Source organism: Canis lupus, chromosome 23 (genome assembly GCF_003254725.2).
Source record: "Canis lupus dingo isolate Sandy chromosome 23, ASM325472v2, whole genome shotgun sequence".
In the NCBI taxonomy this organism is placed as follows: Eukaryota; Metazoa; Chordata; class Mammalia; order Carnivora; family Canidae; genus Canis; species Canis lupus.
The window spans coordinates 26992459-27016160 of NC_064265.1; the positions used below are offsets into that span (position 1 = coordinate 26992459).

Consider the following 23702-nt stretch of genomic DNA (forward strand, 5'->3'; position numbering starts at 1 on the left):
TGATTTCATTGACCCAGTGTTGAGGAACAAGATTAAATATAATCCTAGGACAGTAGAGTTCCATAATCTCAAGTTACTTTAATATTTAAGGTAGTCGAAAATCTCTGTAGGTAGTCAGAAACATCAGAGATCATCAGTAAGGCCCAGAGCAACTTTATGTCTTCCTGGTACTTTCTGACATTTTCTACAAGAAATAACTTTACAGCCCTTTGCTGTAATGTGGGGCCTTCTTCTAGCTATATATCTTTTTTCAGTTTTACCTCAAGTATGGTAGAATTTTACATTTTTCAGTTCCCAGTGAAAAGTTTACATGTAATAACAAACTGCTAAGCTGTAGGTCTGAATGGTATCAGAAATGACGTATGAAAGTCCTTTTAGCGACAAAATGGTAATTTGAACTAGAGAGGACATTCCTTGTGTGCCACAAGTGGGTCTTGTTGATTGCTTTATTATGTCTTGCTCACATCTAGTCCAACAACAGTAATAGATGTTCAGTTGACATGTTGGTTTTTGAAATGAATTATGTTTGGAAAGCCTTTTTATCAGAAACTGTGGTAAAGAAGGGAACTTCAGTCTGACAGACATTTAAATTTTCGTCCTCTGTTGTATAGCTAGTACCTAGCACATAGCAGTTACTTAAGCTGGGCTCAGTCTTAAGTATTTTTGTGCTGAAAGATGTTTATTTTTTAGGTACAGCATGTTACGGAATGAAGATAGTCATTTCAGTTTGAAAAATCAGAAGACTCAAATACTAACTTCAGTTGCTGGCTAGCTCTATAATTTAAGTATAGTAAAATTTTATCAGGGAGTTAAGTGGAGCACTGAACTGTGATTAATAGCACAGGCTTTACCATCATAGACTTAGAATGGCAGGTTTAACTGAATCTATGTTACACATTCATTAAATGCCAGGAACCAGACCATTGTATGTTAGTGATAAAGTCACCTGTCATTTGAACATTTATTCTTTGCAGAATACACATTCTCTAACACCATAACCTACATTTGTTTATTAGAAAAATTTATACTTTTCTGAACCCTTCATAGGTAAGTTTTTTATTATTTCAAATGTAATAATAGTGTGAAGACAAGTTTGCTTCCTTTATGTTTTATAAGGCATGAGAAGTAAATCTAAATATGTATTTTTTTAATTTATATTTTTATTTATTCCTAGGCCTATCATGGTCACCATCAAGCACTGGAAGTGTTGGTACAGTCTTTGTTAGATCTTGATGTGAGAAATAGTAGTGGAAGAACACCCTTAGATCTTGCAGCATTTAAGGGCCATGTTGAATGTGTGGATGTACTCATTAATCAGGGAGCCTCAATTTTAGTAAAAGACTACATTTTGAAAAGAACACCTATACATGCAGCAGGTATGTCAAATATTATGCGTGAATTTAGTTACCACTTTCCATCTAATATTCTAGCCTTTTTCAGTTTTTTTGTGTATTATACCCTGGTAATTATTTTAATTTTTTTAATTTTGTTTTAAAGATTTATTTATGTATTCATGAGAGACACAGACTAAGGAGGGGTGGGGCAGAGACCTAGGCAGAGGGAGAAGCAGGCTCCTCGCAGGGAGTCTGATGCAGGACTCGATCCCATGACCTGAGCCAAAGGCAGGCGCCCAGCCGCTAAGCCACCCAGGCATCCTGTGGTAATTATTTTTATAATGTTGACTTTATAAGGTCAATTAAGGGGTGCCTGGATAGCTCAGTTGGTTAAGTGCCTGACTCTTGATTTAGGCTTGGGTCATGATCTCAGGGTCCTGGGATTGAGCCTTGTGTTGGGCTCTGCACTTAGCACGAAGTCTACTTGTCTCTCTGCCTCTGCTCCTCCCTTCTTTTGTGTTCTCTCTCTCTCTCTTTTTCTCTCAAATGAATGAATGAATAATGAAATCTTAAAAAATTAAAGAGATCAAATGATTCTTCTTTCAAAGAAAAGCCAACAGCAAGATTATGATTGCTTTTAAAAAATCATGATCTACCTTAGAAATTTATATATAGTAAATTTATATAGTTGTGTGACTTCTGTAATACTTTATCAACACAATGCAAATTTTTTTACTTACTTCTTTTTGATGGAAGTTATTTTGGATTGGTACATGCTTTCATTGAACAGTTGGTGAACATGCTGGCTTATTGCACCAGAGTGCTATGTTTTTTTTTGTTTGTTTTTTGTTTTTTAATTTTTTTTATTTATTTATGATAGTCACACAGAGAGAGAGGCAGAGACATAGGCAGAGGGAGAAGCAGGCTCCATGCACCGGGAGCCCGACGTGGGATTCGATCCCGGGTCTCCAGGATCGCGCCCTGGGCCAAAGGCAGGCGCTAAACCGCTGCGCCACCCAGGGATCCCCACCAGAGTGCTATGTTAAACATGTAGTCAGACAGGAGTTACAGAGCACCTACTTTATGCAAGATCTATTCTACCATATGATTTTGTGATGTTGTAAATATGTGAAAATGCAAAATTATGTAACCATGTCATTATATGACTTGGTACTGCTGTATTTCAGTTTCACAACTCTATACGAGAATTAGCAAATCAGTATTTATCTTAAATATCTAAGACTGTGGTATACTGGAAGAAATCCTAGCTAAGTATTTTTTTTCACACCCAGTAGGCCTCTTTTATATGATTACATTCATTTCACTTGGTCTGTTTTAATAGAGTGATTTTTAAGGACATATTTTAATATGGGTCTTGGACTTCTATTCCTTTAGGAAACTTGCATTTTCCTAAAGGTAACACCAGCTGTTGCTCCAAAGTAGCCTTTCAGAAACTATTAGATATTCAAGCAGGACTCAAAACCAAAAAATTTTTAAATGGATTAAAATTCCTAGTAAATGTGTATATATAAACTGCTATATGTTGGGACACATAGGTGGCTCAGTGGTTGAGCCTCTGCCTTTGGCTCAGGTTAGGATCCTGGGATCAAGTCCTGCATCGGGCTCCCTGTAGGGAGCCTGCTTCTCCCTCTGCCTATGTCTCTGCCTCTCTCTGTGTCTCTTATGAATAAATAAATAAAATCTTTCAAAAAGCAAAACAACCAAAAAACTACTATATGTTCAGAATTATGTCAAAATGCAATCATTTTCTATTATCTTATTCTGAAAAAAATGAAGTTTATATATCATTCTGCAACTTGAAAAATTATGTTGTAACCACAGATCATTTGCAGAGGTGATTTATAAAGCTTTCATGGAGTGGTGCACACTTAATTGGTCAGTATTGAATCAAGACGCTAGCCAGTCCCTCAGTGGCTGACCAATGTCAGATAGTCTGTACATCTCATCTGCTGGAAAAGCTAGCTGCTACAGGTTATTATTGATGCCCACCTATATAATAAATGCAAACCTGGTTTTATAGATACCTTTTAAATTTGGAGATTGTTATGGAGCACTTTATTCATAAGTCATGAAGAGGACATTGCGATTTTTTTTTTCCAAAAGGGAAAAAAAGTTTTCTCCTATATTGGCATTAGACATGATGTTTTAGGTATTGAGTTTAGAAAACACAAAACTCCTCAGGAGCTACTATGTACTGAGTACACATGGGTCCATTAAGAAGTGCCGGGACAAACAGTTTCCTTCATGCATCCCCAAGTGAGATGCTTCAGTGACAGCTGTTACTGATCACTATGAGAGCTGCTGGCAAAGTTTAGCATATATATAGGAGTGATTTTGTTTTAATTAATAACTATTAGAATTAAATATAGCTGTTAGAAGGTACTGTGGCATATTAGGGCACCTAGCTTGCTTTCATTATTTTGTCTTCTTTTAATTAGGAAGAACAGTGATAGATATTCCTTTCTTCATCATTATGTGACTTACTACTTTAAACTTCAAATTTTATTGTATTATGGGAAGGATCTGAATTTTGCAGGGGATTAACTTACCTTAAAAGCTTACTGTTTTCTTTAGGCTACTTCTGTTTTATACCTTTGCCCATTTTTTATGTGTTTGGACATATAAATGCCATCTTTAGGTAGATCATTTCTTCTTATTATACATGTTATCAGTTGAGATTCTTTCATAGTACCCAACTAAAAGGTAGCTTAAATGACAAGTGTTTACCCTCTCACATAAGATGTTCAGAGGTAGAGTCAGCTCCACGATTGATTGATTAAGCAATGGTGTCAGAACACTCTGTTCTTTTGCCTTTTCAGTCATGGCACAGAATGAGAAGGATTGGTCATTATCGGGGATAAACATATTTCCCACAAGCCCTCAAACTTCTTAGCATCTCAGTGGCCAGAACTGGACCAGCACTCATCTTAAAACCAGTCACTGGCAAAGAACAGAATTGTGATGGACTTATCTAATCACAGTTTCATCCCTTGGCTGAAGGCAGGCCACCTTCCCTTGATCACTCTGCCACCCCCAGAAAGCCAAATAAAATGAGCATTCTATTAGCAGGGCAGATGGCCGTAATTTACCATGAGGAATTTATATCTATTCAGTTTCACCAACAAAGGCAATAGAAACCTTTGTATGTATGTATTTTTTCTTTGACTATTAAATTCAATGAAACTATCCCACAGTTATATCTAGAAAATGTGCCCTAAGATGGAAATTTTCTATTTTACCATTGTAATTTCTGAAATATTAAAATATCACTTTTCAGCAACAAATGGTCATTCAGAGTGCTTGAGGCTACTTATAGGAAATGCAGAACCACAGAATGCAGTAGACATTCAAGATGGAAACGGACAGTAAGTTTTAATAATTTTTAAATTAATTTTAAGATGTGTGTTAATCTTCATACTTTTGCCTCTATTCTAGTAAGTCTCTTATGGTATGTAACTGAATAATAGCAAGTTTAGTTTTCCCATTTAAGTATACTTTAAAGTTGCATTACAAAAAGGCATGTTTAGAAAACGGGCCAGCACAACTGTTTGTTTTTCATAAAGTGGAGTCTTAGGTAGTAACACTGAACCTATTCTGTTGTTGCTCAGGACTCCTTTGATGCTCTCTGTTCTCAATGGGCACACAGACTGTGTTTACTCATTGCTGAACAAAGGAGCAAATGTAGATGCCAAAGATAAATGGGGAAGGACAGCATTGCATAGAGGGGTAAGTAAAAATATTCTCATTGCCTTTCAAAAATTTCTTAGGATCTCATTTTGCCTAAAACTGAACTAGGCTATGTTTATGTTTCTTCATCAGATTTTTACCAAATAGTTTTTGAATAATAATTTTAAACTACTGAAACACAACTTAATCCAGGAAACAGTACTGTTGGAACAAAATTTGAAAACCCTAAGTAAGACCTTGAGTAGAATTAATGTCAGTTTTACTTTTTCTCAGTATCACAACTGTTTTCTTTTTTTTTGTTTTTTGTTTTCTTATACATTTTTGCCTTTCACCTTTGAAACCTTTCACCTTTTTCTTTTTTATTTTCACAGATTTATAAGTTCTTTATTCCTGTTTTTCATAATACTTGTATTTTGACAAAGTTACTGCTCATGGGTTTTTAAGCCAATTCCAATAAAAATACTGAATTATTCAAAAAATGATAAATACTTCGACGGACAAATATGAGGAATACAGGCTTAATTTTTTTTTAATTAGCTAAAATTGGCAGATAGTACCCAAGATAATATATTCAACTACTTGCAAATGCTTTTTCTTTCAGGCAGTTACAGGCCATGAAGAATGTGTAGATGCATTACTTCAACATGGTGCTAAGTGCTTATTTCGAGATAGCAGGGGCCGGACACCTATACACTTGTCAGCTGCCTGCGGACATATTGGTGTTCTTGGAGCCCTTTTGCAGTCAGCAGCATCTGTGGATGCAAATCCAGCCATAGCAGACAATCATGGATATACAGCACTTCACTGGGCTTGCTACAACGGTTGAGTATACAGATACAAATCTACATTAGATGCTGTTAATGTACCAAGTAGAGACAACAAACTATAACACATTCTGATATTTGTGAATATTTATTAGATAACTGCAAGATCAGTAGGAAGCTAAAAAATACTGTACTACATAATTTTAGCTTACTCCTATCACTTATCATTGTAAAGCCAAGGTACTAGTTTGACAAAGATCTTTTGAGGTAGGGTTTCATTAAATTTGAGATTTTTGCATTTTTAACATACTTTTGTAATGTTTACAATGTCTTTTATATAGTATGCTTGTAGTTTGATTATGTTCTTTTACTTTCTAAGTGTATTTGTATTGGGAAAAAAGACAGGTAGCAGAAAATAAAAACGCATCGCATTCTAAACTGAAATCTATTTTCTGAGCACAATTGTAAGGTAGATCCTTATATCAACTGTAACATGTATGCTTAGCATTTTAAGGGAATAAAATCTTAGGAGATCACAGAACTAGAAATTTGAGAAACTTAGAAACTTTTATGGTTAACTTTGCTACATGATTAGAACATACTGACCATTGGCTTCCAAGAAGATTACAGCTGGTCAATCCATCTATAGGTAGGCTCCCTAACGGTCACTCAGAAATATAAAGCTATGTTTAAGATATAAATGTTCAAAATGAAGTTCAGCTTATGACATGTCACTAATTAAAATAATTTAAGTAATGAGGCATGTTGAGAGATAATGATTTTTTCCTTGTGTAAGACCACAGATTTTATCATGTTAGAAAATGTTAAGGTGGAACGCCTGGGTGGTTCAGCAGTTGAGCGTCTGCGTTTGGCTCAGGATGTATCCCAGGTCCATGGATGGAGTCTTGCATCAGGACTGCTTTTTTCCCAGGCCTGAGCCTGAGGAGCCTGCTTTTCTCTCAGCCTTTGTCTGCACCTGTGTGTGTCTCTCATGAATAAATGAATGAATAATCTTTTTAAAAAAGAAAAATGCTAAGGTACATTATATACATTGTAAACAGCTTTGTCAATATTTAGGTTTAGAATCTTAGGAATATGAGGTTTTTAATTTGATTTGAATTTCATTGAAGCATTTAGATTACTGTTAGTTGTGAGAGCATACCTGGAAAACTAGTTCACAATTCTGACAACTTTCCCTCAAAATATTAAGAAAATTTAAATTGCCTCTTGATATAAATATTGACTTGCTTAAAAAATATAGTATCTGTTCTAAAATCCAGCTGACTGCCTTACCAGAGAGTTGAGGTTTCTTTCTATAATGTGCTGCTTCGTAGTTCTTTGACTAGAGCCATTTTGACAAATACTGTTGAGTTACTGTGAAAGGGAAGAAACCTGAATCTTGCAAAATTATACTTTTATTAAATGTTTTCATAAGTATTTTCGAGATGCAGAATTTTGATTTTCATATTAATCCTTGTGTCAGAATTGAGTTTTCTAACCTTTTGCTATAAGGAAGTTTTGGTTTCTTCTTGAGAATTGTTCTGTGATTGGGCATCCATCATTTCTGAGTACTGATTGTACTATCAAAACTTGAACAGTAAAATGTATTGCTAATTCATAAGCTTAGTTTAGTCTGTTTCATTTTTACTACCTGAGATCCTGAGCCAGAACAGTTTTGAAGATTAAAAACCTTTGGATTTCAACTTCTCTTTTCTCCTTTTCTACTCAATAGAGTTGGTATTTAATGAATATAGTGAAGTGGCCAAAGAGTAGTCCTGAATTTAAAAAGATACTGTATTTTACCATTAGAATTTGATTTGTTTTTATAATGTAACTTGACATTTTACAAGTATGAGGAAAACCAAAACCGTCTAATATTGTAGGGAAACACCTACAGATGTGAATTTTATTTAAGAAATGAAACTGGGTTTTTTGGTTTATTGGTTTGTTTTGTTTTTGTCTTTTTGTTTTTGTTTTTAGAGGAGAGGGAGAGAGGAGCACAGGGAGAAGGAGAGAGAATCTTAAGCAGGTTCCACACCCATTCTCATGACCCTGAGATCATAACCTGAGCCAATATCAAGAATTGGATGCTGCCTGAGCGCCACCTAGCCACTCCAAGAAATGAAACCATTTTGAAGCTGACTTTTATTGCTTGATTCTTTTTTTTTTAAATATGTCAGTAAGAGTTAACCATTAGAAAAATCACACACTAAGCTATCTTTCTTCAAGCAGAGCATTTAGTTGTAAATACACTACTGTTGTACATGCCCTTTGGAGAGTTGCTATCTATTACAACATTTATCAGGTCTTAATGGAAAACAGTGTTTCTCTAAAATGAGTTCCTACTCGGTTATTGCTAAATTTAGATTCTCTAAGCACAATATGTATAAGAGACAAAACAGACAAAATTTTGCATGAACTACGTGCCTGGTTCCCATTTAAAGATCATAACAGATATGTCTAACTTCCAGAATATAGCAAATTTGTGATGATTCTGAATTGAGCTGAAAAGAATTTGATGTGTGTTGGCTATATGCAATAAGAGATTATACAGGCAGTCTAATACCATATTTATAGTCAAAACTATTTTATAATTTGGCATTCTGAGAATAGAAGATGTAAAATGGTTTTGCTTCCACTACTAATTAGTGTATGGCCAAAAACAAAATTGGAAGCACTCTTTAACCAGCCAGAAAAAACAACCTTTCTCTCAAAATTAAGATGAAATGATGAAAAAGTTTTAGAAAAGAATTGGTTATAATACTAAATTTTAAAGTTCACATTTTCAGTTTATGTAATCCTTCAGTCACAGAACTTAAGAGTACTTACATTATCCCTGTTTCTTTTAAAAACTGATAAATTTTTATGAAGCTATAAGTGTCCTCAAAATATCCCTCTGAAACATGAAGGAGACCAGTTCTATCATCTTTTCATAAACTAGGATGCAAAATGATAAGTTTTCAGCTTGATACAATTGTTGGTGGTAATCAGTAGCCCAGACCTCTCTCTTTGGAGTATGCAGTCTACTCGGATAGTAATTCTCAAACCTTTCAGTTTCAAGATCTGGGATTTAGAGCTGTCAATATTTACGGTACTAGAAATGAGAACTGAGAAATTTAAGGATATTTATTACTTTACCTTAAAATAATCATTAAATATTAATATAAATAATTTTTTTTTTTTTTACTGAAAAATAACTTACTTTCAAAAAGAACAATTTTAGTGAGAAGGATGGCAAATTTCTTTACTGGCTACTTTAGGAGAAGACTAGTTTGCAATGGCATCCCAAGGTTCCCCAGACCCACACCTTGAGAACTACTATCCTAGGCAAATAGGAAACTCTTAAATCTGTACTGGACAACTTTCCCTGGGTACTTCTTGTTAATGAGTTGACATTTAGAGAGAATTAAAGCAAGGCTTCTCAACCTCAGGACTGTTGACATTTTGGCAAAAATTCTATGTTGTAAGGCACTGCTATGTGGGTTGAAGGTGTTTAGCAGTATCCCTAATCTCTACTTGCTAAATGACAGCATTTTCTTACCCCATGGCTAGTTGTGATGAGCAAAAATGTCTCCAGATATGGCTGAATGTCTACTGAAAGGCAAAATTGCTCTAGTTAGGAACCACTGGATTAAAGAAAAGAGCTAACAGAAGATGGAACAATTAAAGGTTTTCCTAAAACTTACCTTCTTTTCCTAGTAAGGAATAAGGATTAAGTTGAGCTAGTATTTGAAAATGTTAGAGTAATTAAAAAGAAAAGAAATATAGCATCATTTTGTTAGCCAAATATTAAGCCATGGAAATAAATGCAGACCTTGTAATAAGAATCTAATTTTTTCCTAAAGCAGGTCCCAAATGACTAATGAAATAAAAGATGCAACATTTCATTTGCAGAAATTAGTATGGCAGTTGAGGCATTTTAACTAACACCCTGGCTTTGAAAATTAGGTAAAGAAAATCTTAGGTTTAGGCTTTTCCCTGTCTTCAAAAACTCGTGGGTGGCTTATTCGGTTGAGCGTCCAAGTCTTGATTTCAACACAGGTTACAGTCTTGGGGTTGTGGTATTGGGCCCCACATTGGGCTTTGCACTGAGCCTCAGTCTGCTTGAGATTTTCTCTCCCTCCTCCTCTGACTCCTGTGAGTGCACACATGCATACTCTCAAATAAATACATAAAATCTTAATAAATAAATACAAACTGTGCACCCCATACCTGTCAGTAATCTATACACTTGTCCTTCAACCTAGCAATCTCATTTCTAGGAAATTGACTTAGAAAAACAAAAACTTTTTAAAGTACTGGAATATTTCATTACAGCATATTGGTAATATAAGAAACAAATTAGCAATCACCTTGAAATACATAATTAGAAATTAAATTATTTATGATACACTTTAATGCTGTGAAGTTTTTCTAAACATTCAAGAATAAGATTTGTATATATGCTATAATGGAAGGATGTATACAGTTTATTAAATGAAAAACAAGTTGTAGCATTTAAAATTTGCATAAAAATTTTAAAAGGAAGTATATGTTTGTGCATGCAGTTATATATGCTTACAAATTTCCTGGAACTATTAAGTTAATAGTGGTTACAGTCTAAAAAGTAGGGCTGGAGATGGTGGTGGGGACAGGGATGTGTACTTTTTCCCTCGACACTACTGTAGTATTTGAGATTTTATCATTACCTCATTACTAAAATTAGAAAATATTTACATTTTGAAGTTAATTATGCTATATAAATATACTTTATAGTATGCTATATAAATATGACTTTTCAAAAAATGGTATTTCTAACTGATCATCATGAAAACGGAGACTAAATTTTTTCCCCACAAAACAAATATTTATTGTGTCAATAATAAATTGCTATAAAAATAAATAAACAAACAAATAATAAAATTCCTAGAAATGTGATGTTTAATACATTCAGTGAATAACATTCTATTTTTATTTTTTTATTTATTTTTTTAAAGATTTATTTATTTGTGATAGACATAGAGAGGCAGGTGCTAAACTGCTGAGCCACCCAGGGATTCCCCCATTCTAGTTATTTTTAATCCACGTAAAGTTTTTTCTTATTTGTGTTAGGGATATGTGGATGTAATTGGGCATTTCAGTATTCTTTTTTTTTTTGGATTTTAATATCTGATCTCATTTACTTATTTAGGCCATGAGACATGTGTAGAACTTCTTTTAGAACAGGAAGTTTTCCAGAAAACGGAAGGAAATGCATTCAGTCCTTTGCATTGTGCTGTGTAAGTAAAGGCAGATGAATCAGATTTGGTTTGACTATTTAAGAAATACACCATTGCTGTAAGAGTGATCACTTTGTTACCTTACACAGGATAAATGACAACGAAGGTGCTGCTGAAATGTTAATTGATACTTTAGGTGCCAGCATTGTGAACGCCACAGATTCAAAAGGAAGGTAGGAATTCAACTATGTAGGAAATAGCTTAACTTGCAATAGGAAAAAGTTTTAACTACTGGCTAGTGTGGAAGAATTAACAGAGAACCCATTATTAATTAATAGTTGATTTTTATATTTGCAAGTATAAATTGTTATAAAATTTTATGTTCTCGTTATAAAAAGCTTTATTATTATGATATTTAGTCAGTCTTCCTCTTTAAAACTTGTAAAATGTAAAGGTCCCTCTGCCCCCTTTTAAAAGGTATGTTTGTTACCCAAAGATTATTGTTAAAAGTTTTCTAAATACTAGTAAAGGCTGGAGAGGGGAGTCTGCCATTTTGTAATAGGTGGCAATATTGGGTCAGGATTTATTTCTTCTAAAATTTCTTTAATGATGTAATTTGTTTTTAGCAATTTTATGTTATATTAGTTTAATTAAGGACCTTTTATTAGAAATACAAATTACTCTGGCAGAAATAAGTAAATCATTAAACCTATTTGTATCCAGGCAATGATTTTATAGCCTAATATGTACACCTTTGAAAATTGCTTGTCATAAATTTAGGAATATTTGTTTTTTTTTTGTTTTTGTTTTTTTAGGAATAATTTTTTCTAGAGTATACAATGTACAAATATAGTGAAGTCTTCCCATTTCTTTGTATTACAGAACCCCTCTCCATGCAGCCGCCTTCACAGACCACGTAGAGTGTTTACAGCTGCTGCTCAGCCATAATGCTCAAGTCAATTCTATAGACTCTTCTGGGAAAACACCTCTCATGATGGCTGCAGAAAATGGACAGACAAATACAGTTGGTAAAGACACTGGTTAAGGCTTGTATTATTCTAATACTGTAATGCTATATTGCTTATATATGTTTAACTTATGGAAAACTTAAACCCCAAACTTCTGACTCTTTAAAATTTGCCAGTTATCTCCCTAGTCCTAAGATTTAAAACCCTTAGTCTGCTTTCAACCCATATTTTTATCTAGGACCACACAATGTTTTCATTTGCTCTTACTGATTGGACAGTCTTACTATAGCGAGGCAGTATAGGATAGCGATTAAGACACTGGCTCTGGGGGGCCCCGGGTGGCTCAGCAGTTTAGCGCGGCCTTTAGCCCAGGGCGTGATCCTGGAGACTGGGGATCGAGTCCTACATCGGGCTCTCTGCGTGGAGCCTGCTTCTCCCTCTGCCTGTGCCTCTGCCTTTCTCTCTCTCTCTCTCTCTCTCTCTCTCTCTCATGAATAAAAAAATCTTTAAAAAAAAAAAAAAAAAAGGACACTGGCTCTGGAGTTAGATGGACTGCATATGAGTCCTAGATCTACCGATTAAGTGACCTTATATCTTAATTTTTTTCACTTTTAAAATTGAGAAAAGTAACCATGCCTACTTTGTTAAGGTTATTATGAGAGTATGAATCCAGAGCACTTAACACAGTATTTGGAGTTTAGTAAGCTCTTACAGCATAAATGTTAGTTGCCATTGTGTCTGTGACTTACAGGATAATATGATGATATAGTGTATATACCTTTTAGGTTACAGTATTTTTCTTGTACTTAAACTATCACTTGAGGGATCTTGTTGCTTTAGATCTTTATTTCTCTACAGTGAGTTTATTAGTAATCGGAGTGTTCATAAATATAAAACCTGATGTAATTTTTCCTCCCAGAGATGCTGGTTAGCAGTGCTAGTGCAGATCTGACTTTACAAGATAACAGTAAAAACACCGCCCTCCATTTGGCTTGTAGCAAGGTAGGTACACGTTTTAAGGGTATGTTTTCATTGTTTATATCAACAATGGCATTTTCCCCAAACTTAATGAAGTTTTTCTACTTTACTAAAATGAACATAGCTAGAGATAGAACCTCTCTAATGATCACTGGCATCAGATTTCTTGAGGGGAAAAAAAAACACTGACATGTTAGGCACCATGATGTATGAAAATCTCCAGTAGGCTAAGTAAGTTTTGGAGTGTAAGCCTAAATTTAATTTTTGTCTTCCTTTAATCTCTCCAGTCTTAAATATTCCTTCCCTCTCCCCTGACCCTACTCTACCAACACATTTGAACAAATATTCAAGGTATTATTAGCTAAGAAAATTCATGGCATATATATGGTAATGTACATATTGTATGAATAAGAGTTGAGGTTTATTGAGTTTATATATTTATCTATAATGATATGTAAGTTTTTAAGAGTTATTTGCCATAATTTTAGGGTCATGAAACTAGTGCCTTGTTAATACTGGAAAAGATAACAGATAGAAACCTCATCAATGCAACCAATGCAGCCTTGCAAACGTGAGTATTTTCATGACTGGTGTAAATCTTGTGACCTATAATTATAAATATGATTCATAGTTATTTTTCTAACATGAGACCATTGGAATCAGTCTCAGCCACAGAAGCAGTTAAAAAGTAAAGAACTGTTTTTATAATTGACAAAACTCATCACAATTAAAAGGCTTATTATTTAAAAAGGTTTTGTACTGAAACTTTATAATGAAAATACTATGTTTTTTCCTTGATCTAATTACATAATTTTTTGTAAGAAGATAGTACTATTCTGTGTGTTTTTGGAAATCAACTGGAATAATATGTTATTTGACTCTAGCAATAAATGAAAAGCTTAATATGTGTCTGTAAACTAGAGAGAGTTCAGAAAGAATCAAGTTCTTAGTGTGACAGCCATCTTTCAAGTGACCTCTTCAATCTTAGATCAAAGTCTCCCATTTTTCTCTCCCAATTTCTGTTTGCTATTCTACTTTGAGTCTTGGCTTAAAAAAAAACCAATTTTATAACAGTTCCCATTCATGTATCAATCAGATTTCTTGAGGGTCCCAAAACTAGTCACCTGTAAATTATTTTCAAAGTTTATTGAAATTTGTGCTATTGCAATTAAAGGTTTTTATTATATATATACTTGCCAAACTCATTTCTTAAAATAAGAATGCAGTTTAGTTATTAAAATCTTTTAAAAAAAATAAAATAAAAAAAATAAAATAAAATCTTTTTAAACATTGAATCTTAGGAGTAAACAAAAGGTATTGGTGAAGGTGAATTGCTTGGGCGGGGGCAATGCTATGGTCACGCACCTTGGAAGGTTTGATAGTATACTCTGCACATTGATTTTGTTGTCCCTCATGTCCATCTTCATTGCTCTTAAGACTGAATGCCTCAATTTTGTATTTTTGGGTCATCACAAGTTAGCAAAAAAGCTCTTTAACCAGAATTGAGAAAGAGTGTGTGTGTGTGTGTGTGTGTGTGTGTGTGTACACATTTATATACTCAGAGCCACATACCTGTGTGCATGTACATTTATAATATTTTCCCCCCCTCAGACCTCTGCATGTTGCTGCCCGAAATGGGCTGACAATGGTGGTTCAGGAACTTTTGGGGAAAGGAGCAAGTGTGCTTGCAGTAGACGAAAATGGTAAGTAGTTCTGTATTTTCTTTCATTAACCTGGATTTTACTAGAGGATTTTATCTTTTGATCCATATTTGAAGTGAAGTAAATGTGGGTATTTTATATTGGTCAAAGAGGAGAACTGAAATAAACATTGAATCATACTTCGGCAAAGTGGATAAGGGTAAAAAAAAAATAAGAAAAATCTATGTAACAAATAAACTTCTGATTTCACTAACTTTGGTTTAGTGTTATCACCTTCATTCATCTTAGTATTCAAAGAATTTGTTCTGTCAGCAAATACTTACCAAGGCCCTTAAGAACCAGGTTCTTATCTAAGTTAATCTTCCCACTATTTGGATCCTCTTCCCTTTTGCCTACTTGAGACTGTCACTTTACAATTCTTCATTGTTTCCTGTAATAAGGACTTTTTGTAGGAACCTTCCTAGATTATTCCCATGCATATATAAATATCATTTCCCTCATCTTAAAATCTTCAATTAATCTAACTACTTCTGCAACTACTGCCATATTTCTTGATCTTCCCCTTTGTAGCATAATTACTCAAGTGTTGGCTCTCCTACTGTCCCCAGTTCTTCCCCCGCTTCATTCTCTCCTGAGGCCCCTCTGGTCAGACTTTTGCCCCCACCACACAGCTATACTGTCCTTAAGATCACCAGTGATCTTCATGATATTGAATCAGTTCTTAGTTCTCATTGTACCTGATGTATCAGAATTTGGCACAACTGATTATTCCTATTTCTTTTCTTTTTTTAAGTAGGAGTAAGGGTTTTAATAAAGAATTTAAAATATATAGGAATAAGGGATTAAGTGGGGATGTGAACGTTGCAGTGTGGCATAGCAAGTGTCCAATATTTCCCCAAACAATCTCTATATTTTCCTTTATGCTACATACTGTTACATAGATAAATAGGTATAGATCACTTTAGGTCGGGGTAAGAGAGGAGTCTTAAGAGTTTGATTACAGTACCCTTCTATGGGTGAATCCAATCTGCCTTCATTCACAAATACTTGGTTCCTTCAACTAATAACTGGAGGAGGGTCCGTAGGGTGCTATTTTAATGGTTGGATTAAGTAATAACCAAATTCACTGGAATTGAAATATGTTTTTTATTTTATTTTTTTTAATTGAGGCATAATTGACATACAACATTAGATAAGTTTCAGGTATATACTTTTTTCTTTGTTAAACTTTGTTTACTTGACTTTTAGGACTTTACACTTTCTTGGTTTTCACCCTATATTACTAGTTACTCCTTCCCAGTTTCTTCTGCGAAGTTTCTCCCTCTTCTCCCCATATCCTTAATATTAGAGAGCTGTAGGACTCCATCTTTGGTTCTTTTTGCTTTCCCTATCTATATGTAGCCCTTTAGTTCTTTGATACTACCTATATGCTGAGAATTTCTGGATTTATATCTCCAGCCCAGACCTCTCAGAGTCTATATAGAGATGTGATCCATTTACAGATCCAGCTGCCTAATTGACAGTATTGTATGAATGTCTAATAAAAGCTCAAACCTAACCTATCCAGAATTGAACGGACTCTGTCTCTTTCCCTGCTAAGCCTGTTCTCCCCACAGCCTCCTGATCTTAAGTTGATGACAATTCCGATCCTTATAATTACTCAGGACAAAAACCTGGGTTGTCCTTGACTCGTCTTTCTCACATCCAGTGTATAATCCTTCATATACAACCGATGCACCTCCAAAGTATATCCAAAATAGGCCCACTTTTTCTATTCTTACCACCCTGGCCTGGATCCTTTTAAAATATGAGAAGATACTAATTTAAATCTCCCTTCACTTACAGTGATCTTCAAGGCCCTACATAATTAATCTGTTGCCCTATTACCTCTCTAACCTCATCTTCTACTCTTCCTTCTCTCCATTCTACCATGCCAGCCCATGCTCACTAGGAATGTATATATGCATTGTGATTCTTTGTTCTGGCTTCTTTTCTCTGCCTGGAACACTCTGTCCCCAAGCAAGTCTTTGACTAAATCCTTTAACTGTTTCAAATCTTTACTCAGGTTTTATCTTCTCAAGCCTATTATATATACTACAACCTGCTACTGACCCCCTACTATGGCATTTTCAGTCCTTGTTACCTGCTCTTTTCTTTCTTTCTTCTTTTCCATAAAGCTTATCTTCTGTATATAATTGAATTTTTTATTATGATTGCGTATGTCCCCCAGTAAATGAATATAAGCTCCATGGAGACAGGGACTTTCTATCAGTTGCTTTCACTATTATATGCTAAGTACTTAGGAAAGTACCTGGACATAATGAGTGGTTATTTGTTGAGTGACTGTGCCAAGCACTATGCTCAATTCTGAAGATAGGATGTGACTAAGACCATCTACTTCCTTAAATGGAGAGGAGTATAAACAGGCTACTACAACACACTGAAAGTGGTTCATTTGGAGAAAACTTAAAATGCTGTAAGAACACATAAGAGAGTTCAAACTCTTTCTTACAGGATCAGGGAAGGCATCCCAAAAATGTGGCTTATAAGCCAAAATCCAAAGGACAAATAAAAAAGTGGGGAGAGAGCTTTCTAAGCAGAGAGTGGCATATTTAGAGAGAAAACACAGGATATTGTAAATATTGGAGTTGTGCCAGAGTCTCTTAAATCAAATGGCAAGGGATCTGTGCAGTAGGAAGCTAGCAGTTTGAGGGGAGCAAGATTAGAATGGGAAAACAAAGTAACATTTACAGGTGAGAGAAGGTGGTAACTAGAATTATGGTAGAAGCACTGAAGATGAAAAGATACATGTTTCTAGAGATCTTATGAAGGAACTCAGTGAGACTTTGTATGGGAATAAATCTCACACCATCTGGCTTGGAGTGCTTGTGTGGATGATGGAAATGCTTTTAAAATTGGAATGTAGGAGGAAGAGCTAGATTCATTTGGGGACATGAGAAAATTTCAGTGGAAACCCCAAGTGGATAATGGGACATATGGACCTAGAGACCAAAAGCAAGATCTAGGTTGGATATAAAGATTTGGGAACCATAAGAATGTGTAAGTCATGAAATCCAAAGAAGTAAATGATAGCATCTATAAGTTCAGACTCATATAGCTTTAAAATAAATTTTCATTATCAGCAAATTACATTTCTAGAGATACAGTTATTACATATAGATTAAAATGAACAGCCTAAAATGCTAACCTTAGATATTTGGCCACATTATGAGACTCTGAATCATAAGCTAATACTCAAATTTTGTTGATCATTTTCAATATTTTATATAGATTTTTCCTTATAAATAAACAGAAGGGATAATATAATAAGATAAGGAAGGTCATCTGTGACCACCTGGGTATCTTCTAACACACTTTGCAATGTGAGATAGTAATCAGGGTCCAAAATTGACAAGTCAGAGCCATATATTTCCATGGATTTTTCTGGAGGAAGCAAAATATTTTATACTTGCATGAGTTAGATTAGACCCTTGTCTTCAGGCAATTTGCTTCTCTTTTATCTTTAGCTGACCATATCAACTCCATGCAGAAGAGAGGAGCCTGCTTTCTGTCATATTCCAACTATATAACACACCTGCGATGCTCTTCTCCCCCTACCTTACTCTCATTCAGGCATCATGACCTGTCTAAGGGGTTGTTCTGCCTACAGAGTACAACAGGCATCCTCAGGCTTTCAGAAGATCTCTTGAAGTGTGGGCATTGAAGCACTCTCCTCATTTTGAGTAAACAGGTTTAATTTTTAAAAATGCACACCCTTCAGTCACTCCTGCCAAATTTTCAGGGGCATCAGCTGTTCCCTTTGACTCTTTAAAAGGGGAGATTTAAGAAGGGAAAAAAACATTTCTTCTTTCTCAAGGATAACATGGCATGGATAAAAATATATAGGAGAACTGGAAACAGTTAAAGGTCTAGTAGTTAGAATGGGTAATCAAACCATGGTATAATCACAGTAATGGAATGTACAACAATAAAAATGAATTGACTACAGTTATATACAACAACATGGATAAATCTTGCAAGAATAATGTTAAGCAGAAGAAGCCAGATATAAAATAATACATACTATATGATTCCGTTTACATTTGGTTCAAAAAAACACTGAACCGTAGCATTTATGAATATAACTAGAAAGGAACTCATAGCCATGATTACCACGTAAATCAGGATAGTGGTTACTTTTGTGGAAGAGAACAGGGATAGTGATTAGTAAGGTATGCTGGTAATATTCTTTCTTAATCTGAGTAGTGATTACGTGAAGTTTTGTTTTTTGATAAATCATTTAGCTATGTAAAAAAAAAAAGTGACATTATAAAATACATAGTTTTCCCTTGAACAACACAGGTTTGAACTACATGGGTCATTTAATACATGGATTTTTTTTTATGGTACTATAAATGTATTTTTTCTTATGACTTTTCTCTAGTTTTATTATAAGAATGCAGCTTATAATACATACAACATGCAAAATATATATTGTTTTATGTTATTGGTAAGGCTTCCAGTCAACAGTAGGCTATTAGTAGTTAAGTTTTGGGGAGTCAAAAGTTATACACACATTTTCGACTATGCAGGGTTTCATTCCTTTAGGCACCCTCCCTGTCCCCCCACCCCTACATTATTCAAGAGTCACATATATGAGCGTAAAAGCTAAAGCATTTATATATATAGCAATAGGGAAAACTGTATCTAGATATGCAATGGAGAAATGAAGCTGTAAATTAAAACTTCTAAGACATTTGCTGCTAGAATTCCAGTTGGGGGTGATCTAAACTTGGCATCATATGGTATGCTCTCACCATCTTCTATTTCACTTCATCCTCAAGACAGGGTCTTGTACCAGCCAAGGTAACAAATGTTTACTTACTCAGTTTGTTTATACTTTGTGGTACCTTAATGGTAAGATCAGGCTTCTAAAGAAAGGAAGAGTTGAAAAGGAAACATTGGGTTTTGACTTAGGAAATAAACAGGTAAACTTTAAAAACTCCTGTTTTTCGTCAGTGTTCTGTGTCCCTTAGAGAAAAGTTGATCAACAGCCAGATGCCTGCCATTCATTCAGTGAACATCTTTGATCACTTCTGTGCCTCATTCATGAAACTGTACTCATTTAGATTTCTCAGCATGTAAGCACTTAGTATAACTACAAGTTAACAGATTCTTCCACCACTCTGAAGGTAGCTTGATCAGTCTGAGGGTTTTTGTTTGCTTGTGTTTTTTCCATTCTAGCTCAATATCTTCTGTGAATTCAGGTGTATATGGATAAGTTTTGAAATCTTGGAGAAATCATCCATCTCTGGGCCTCAGTTTCCTCTTCTATAATACAGTGTGTGTGTATATATATATTCTCCCACCCTAGAACTTTTTTCTACTATTGGGAAATTTCTGAATCATTCTAATTAAGCCAATTTATTATAAGCCAAGTAATTTAAACTGTGTCTAAAATTGAAGACCATTAGACTTATTTCCTTATCTCGGGATGTTTAATTATTTAAATTTTATTTTTAATTCTAGGCTATACCCCAGCTTTGGCCTGTGCTCCCAATAAGGATGTGGCTGATTGCCTAGCTCTCATTTTGGCCACCATGATGCCTGTCTCATCGAGTAGCCCTTTGTCATCCCTGACATTCAATGCCATTAACCGTTACACCAACACCTCAAAAACAGTCAGCTTTGAAGCCTTGCCCATCATGAGGAATGAACCTAGCTCCTATTGCAGTTTCAACAACATTGGCGGGGAACAGGAGTACATATACACTGATGTGGACGAGCTCAATGACTCTGATTCTGAGACCTACTAAGAGGCTGAGCCAGAGATCTAAATGAGGAGTTCTGACACTAATGCTTCAGATTGTGCTTTTTCAGGAAAAAAGGCACTTTCTTATTCACATACAAATTCAACCTGAGAAGAAAGAAAGATCGCAGAGTGAGCAAATATGAGAAATGTGATGACATTAGGAAGAAGAGTTTTAAAGGCAAGTTTTGCAAAAGGAACTTCTAGAATCTTGAAATAGACTTGACCAGAGGAAAACACTTTGATGTCACATTACTTTGTGGAATTGTTTAATTTGGTTTTGCAGTGCCAGGAATAATTTGGGACACTGCACCCTAATCTGCTTATACAAGCAACACTATTGTAAAAGAAGAGATGAGGACACTAGATTTAAATTTTACCAATAAAACTACAACTAAATTTAAGGGCAATAAAAGTTTGGTACAGTAGGCATTATGTGCACAGCAAATTGCCAAAGGACCAAGTAACTTAAAAGTTTTTTAATAGAATGCCATTTTGTGGAAACAAGAATAGGTGAAATGAGACATTATCTAAACCAAACTTTAATATTTCTGAAAATGAAGCTGAGATTTGGTTTTAAATGTTGATTTTTTTTTTTTTAAAGAAAACATCTGAAAGCCTTCGAATACTGTATTAAACCATGAGAGAAAGCAGATGTATTTTTACATTTTTTCTTTTACATAAAAATTTAAAAATTCCAACTTTTATAATATTAGAATTAAAAACCAGCTGGCTGAGTGCAGTCAGGGTGAAAATACTTGTGATGTAGACATGAGCTAGATTGGGGTCGGGTGGATGTTGACCAGTTTTGAATGGTTTAGGTTTAAAATTGAACTATTTTTGTTTGAAAATGTAAAGAATTTCCTAGAAGAAAATTTCATGAAATCAGAAAGTAGATTATTTTCACCCTATTGCAGCTAAATGGTCCTGGGGAATGGAATTTTCGACCTCACTACTTTGGATGGTACACCTTCATCACTTATGTTACTTTTGTGCCTCCACAATGGATTGGGGGATTTTGTTTTCACTGTTTAGTGAATAATCAAAAGGAAAAAAATCCCTTATTATTGGTAAGTTAGCATCATCAGGCCTCTCGGAAGGCATTTCTGTACTGGGTCCTATTCAAGATTTAAATATGCTACTACTTGAGGAAAAAAACAATTGCCTGCCGAATTGGAAGACTGCCTTTCAAATAAGAGAGAGAGAGAGAGAGAGAAAGGCTGATCTTTAGGCTTTTAAATAACAATTTATATGGTTCTGCTTTTACTGTAACTGTCACTTTCCCAGTAAGAATGATTTCACATATGTAGGGGGTCTTACAGATCTGGGTCAAGTTCCATAAATTTTCACAAAATGATACCCAATTTCATTTTATCTTTTTGTATTGTGAAACTGGAAACTTTATGACATTGTAAATTTCAGCTGGTTTTTCTGAATATAAAGTGTGAAAACACAGAACAGTATTTTGATCTATTTGATAATTTTGTGGGGTTTTTGAAGAATTAATGAGCATGTACATAGAAATAGTGACTGCTTGAATACTGTATTTACTTGCACTCTTTCAGTACATCAAGATTCCTGTATATTTTAGAGTATAATAAAACACAGATGTGAGTTGTATTTAATGAATAATGTATTTGTATCTGTGCATATTACCTAAAAATCTATAAAGTTTCTAGGGCATTGACTACTAGATTTTAAGCATTTTTTTCTAAAATATTTACAGAAATTATAAATGTAATCCTTCATCTTTTCTTTATAATATAAAGAAGTCATAATGGACCCTTCCTAATTATTAATGGTAGGAAGGTGAATTTGCATTTTAAAGACAGTGGACTACATTTTCTATTGTACCTTTTGAAAAAAAAAAAAAAAAAAACTCAAGAGGATTCTAAAAGTATACATATGTGTGCTTTCTCTTTCCTTTTAGGAATTCTCTTCTGAATTCCCTGAGGGAATTTTCTAGAATCTCAGAATTGAAAGAGACCTGAGGTTCATCCAGTCTAACCTCTTAACAAATACAGGAGTCCCTTCTACAAGGGTGATCTTTCCACCTTGAACACTTCCAGTGACTCTACCTCACCAAGCAGTCCATTCAATTGTTGAGCAGCTCTAACTGTTAGAAAGGTCTTCCTTAGATGGAGTTGAAGCCTCCCTCCCGGTAACTTCTGTCCTTGGGCCCGGGTCTGTCCTCCAAGAGAACATGAACGTTGGAAGGATGAATCTCACGCCCTCTGCCATGTCTTCTCTTTTACAGGCTGTTTGACTTATCTGCTGAAGTGATTTCCAGAAGGACTCATTAAACACAGATTACCCATCTAATGAAATCCAAGGTGTAGCTATAAAGTAACAAGCTGTTTTTAACTTATCCTCACACATGCCAGAACTTAGATCTTGTATCACTCTATATAAATGAGGCTATTACTGAAAATATTTGTGAGATGGTCCTTTCAATTGCTTGCCCACTAGGAAATCTGTTTCATTGCTTTGTGATCGCATTTTGTGACAGTCTGTCCCCAGCTTGATCAGCCACTTCATTTGGTCTGCACCTAATGAGGGGAAATCCCAAACTGCTGGTCCAAATAGTATTTGAGCAGCCCTAGTATTGTTGGGAGTATGTACATGGACAACTTCAATGAATGAACACAGCAGCACAGTAAGTTCCTTTATAGTTACACCTTGTATGTCAAAAGCATTCAGGCCCTGCTCTGTAGTGGTTTTTATCCTCATACAGAATAGAAAAGCCTGTTTGCTTTTTTAACTTCTGCATGAAAGATGACATCTGAAATATCTGATGTGTATTATAGTAATACCAGCTTCTGCTCTAGAACTACTTTGGGGGAAATGGTCGTAATAGCAAATGACTTCCTTTAACAAGACACTCAACTCAAACAGTGCCATTTAGTTCAGGAGATCTCTAAGTGTAGCTGTCAATTTGGGGTTTAATTTGGCTTCTATTGGACCTTTTAAATGAAATAAAGGTTTTTTTAATGCAATAAATCAAGTGTCTTTCTTTTTTACATATAAACTTCTTTATCTTTTAATGTCTAATTAGTATTCTAACTCATTTTTACCTTTCTTAAAAACTTAATGACTTCTTGACAAAGCTGTTTTAGAATTTAGATGAAACCTAAGTGGGCTTCTCAAATGTATTAGTTCAACAAATATTTATTGCTTGCCTGCCATATACTTGAGGGTGGGAATGGGCAGAAAGTGAGCCTAGAAGCTGTGTCCTCTAGGAGTTATAGTCTCATCATGAAAATGCATATACCTGAAAATAGA

General features: G+C 34.8%; 1 protein-coding gene across 13 annotated transcripts in view; it reads left to right on the plus strand.

Annotated features, from left to right (window-relative positions):
- Nucleotides 1-23420, plus strand: part of ANKRD28 (ankyrin repeat domain 28) — a 189396-nt gene extending 165976 nt beyond the window's left edge. For all 13 annotated transcript variants that reach the window (XM_049099578.1, XM_049099579.1, XM_025449105.3 and 10 more), the window contains 11 exons: nt 1175-1376; nt 4633-4720; nt 4964-5081; nt 5644-5863; nt 10977-11064; nt 11154-11237; nt 11887-12032; nt 12892-12974; nt 13439-13521; nt 14562-14653; nt 20141-23420. In XM_049099578.1, the coding sequence (XP_048955535.1) occupies nt 1175-1376; nt 4633-4720; nt 4964-5081; nt 5644-5863; nt 10977-11064; nt 11154-11237; nt 11887-12032; nt 12892-12974; nt 13439-13521; nt 14562-14653; nt 20141-20427 (1491 nt within the window). In that variant the 3' untranslated portion in view covers nt 20428-23420. The remainder of the gene's footprint in view (nt 1-1174; nt 1377-4632; nt 4721-4963; nt 5082-5643; nt 5864-10976; nt 11065-11153; nt 11238-11886; nt 12033-12891; nt 12975-13438; nt 13522-14561; nt 14654-20140) is intronic.
- The last annotated feature ends 282 nt before the right edge of the window (nt 23421-23702 follow it).